Below are 1,529 nucleotides of genomic sequence, written 5' to 3' on the forward strand. Positions count from 1 at the left end.
ATCACGTCCCTGAGCTCCACATCTACATTTCTCTTCAACACTTCCAGGGATGGTGACTCCACCAGCTCCCTGGGCAGCCTGTTCCACTGTTACCCTTTGGGTAAAGGAATTCTTCCTAATATCCAGCCTAATCCTCCCCTGGTGCAGCTTCAGGCCATTTCCTTTCATCCTTTCAGGCAGTTGTAGAGAGCAATGAGGTTTCCCCTCAGCCTCCTCTTCTTCCAACTAAACAATCCCAGTTCCCTCAGCCTCCCCTCATAGGACTTATTCTCCAGATAAGGTCCTGGATAGTACAAGTGCCTCGACCCCTCTCCCAAGCAGGGAGGTGCAATTCCCCATCCCCATCCCAATCCTCATGCCCAGTCCCCATCCAACTCACTATTATCCTCTGGCTGCAGCTGCTCCCCATTCTTGTGCCAGGTGATGTTGGGGGGTGGAAAGCTGTTCCTGCTCACACACTGGGCAATCTGGGATGGGAGAGAGAGCCCTGAGCTCCCTGGGGTGCCCCCGTGGGGAGAGGGGATCCCAGCATGGCTGGGGACCTTTTTTTCACCTCTGATAAGCTGCTGCTCTGCACAGAGATGCCTCCTGGGTAGGCCAAAATCTCAGGAACCTCGGGGACCTCTGGAAAGAGAAGCCACTTTGCATGTATTAGGAGGGACGGGAGGGGATGGGATGAGGAGGGATGAGATGGGATGAGGAGGGGTGGGATGGGATGAGGAGGGATGGGATGGGATGGGATGAGGAGGGATGGGATGAGGAGGGATGGGATGAGGAGGGATGGGATGAGGAGGGATGGGATGAGGAGGGATGGGATGAGGAGGGATGGGATGAGGAGGGATGGAATGAGGAGGGATGGGATGAGGAGGGATGGGATGAGGAGGGATGGGATGAGGAGGGATGGGATGAGGAGGGATGGGATGAGGAGGGATGGGATGAGGAGGGATGGGATGAGGAGGGATGGGATGAGGAGGGATGGGATGAGGAGGGATGGGATGAGGAGGGATGGGATGAGGAGGGATGGGATGAGGAGGGATGGGATGAGGAGGGATGGGATGAGGAGGGATGGGATGAGGAGGGATGGGATGAGGAGGGATGGGATGAGGAGGGATGGGATGAGGAGGGATGGGATGAGGAGGGATGGGATGAGGAGGGATGGGATGAGGAGGGATGGGATGAGGAGGGATGGGATGAGGAGGGATGGGATGAGGAGGGATGGGATGAGGAGGGATGGGATGAGGAGGGATGGGATGAGGAGGGATGGGATATGGGATGGGATGGGCCTCCACTCCAGCCCCGCAGAGCAGCTGCAGGGCCAGGCTGCTCTCCATCCCTCCATCCCCACCACTCACTGTACACATAGAGCTCGGTGTGGTTCTCAGCCGTGCCGTGGCTGTCTGTCACCACCTGGCAGATGAAGGTCTTGGCATCCTGCATTGTCACCCTGCTGATGGACAGGGCCCCGTCCCCCCCCAGCGACAGCCGCCCCGCGTACTCCGCGCTCTCCTCCAGGACCCGGCCGCCCGACA

At 58.7% G+C, this 1,529-nt stretch overlaps 1 protein-coding gene across 1 annotated transcript in view; it reads right to left on the reverse strand.

Moving 5' to 3' along the window:
- MCAM (melanoma cell adhesion molecule) overlaps positions 1–1,529 on the reverse strand; it is a 7,275-nt gene that overhangs the window by 4,209 nt on the left and 1,537 nt on the right. The window contains exons 2-4 of the mRNA XM_009994611.1: positions 1,353–1,506; positions 554–624; positions 376–467 (exon numbers count right to left, since the gene is read on the reverse strand). Coding sequence (XP_009992913.1) covers positions 376–467; positions 554–624; positions 1,353–1,506 — 317 coding nt within the window. The remainder of the gene's footprint in view (positions 1–375; positions 468–553; positions 625–1,352; positions 1,507–1,529) is intronic.

Source organism: Chaetura pelagica, unplaced genomic scaffold, assembly GCF_000747805.2.
Source record: "Chaetura pelagica isolate M959 unplaced genomic scaffold, ChaPel_1.0 scaffold583, whole genome shotgun sequence".
In the NCBI taxonomy this organism is placed as follows: domain Eukaryota; kingdom Metazoa; phylum Chordata; class Aves; order Apodiformes; family Apodidae; genus Chaetura; species Chaetura pelagica.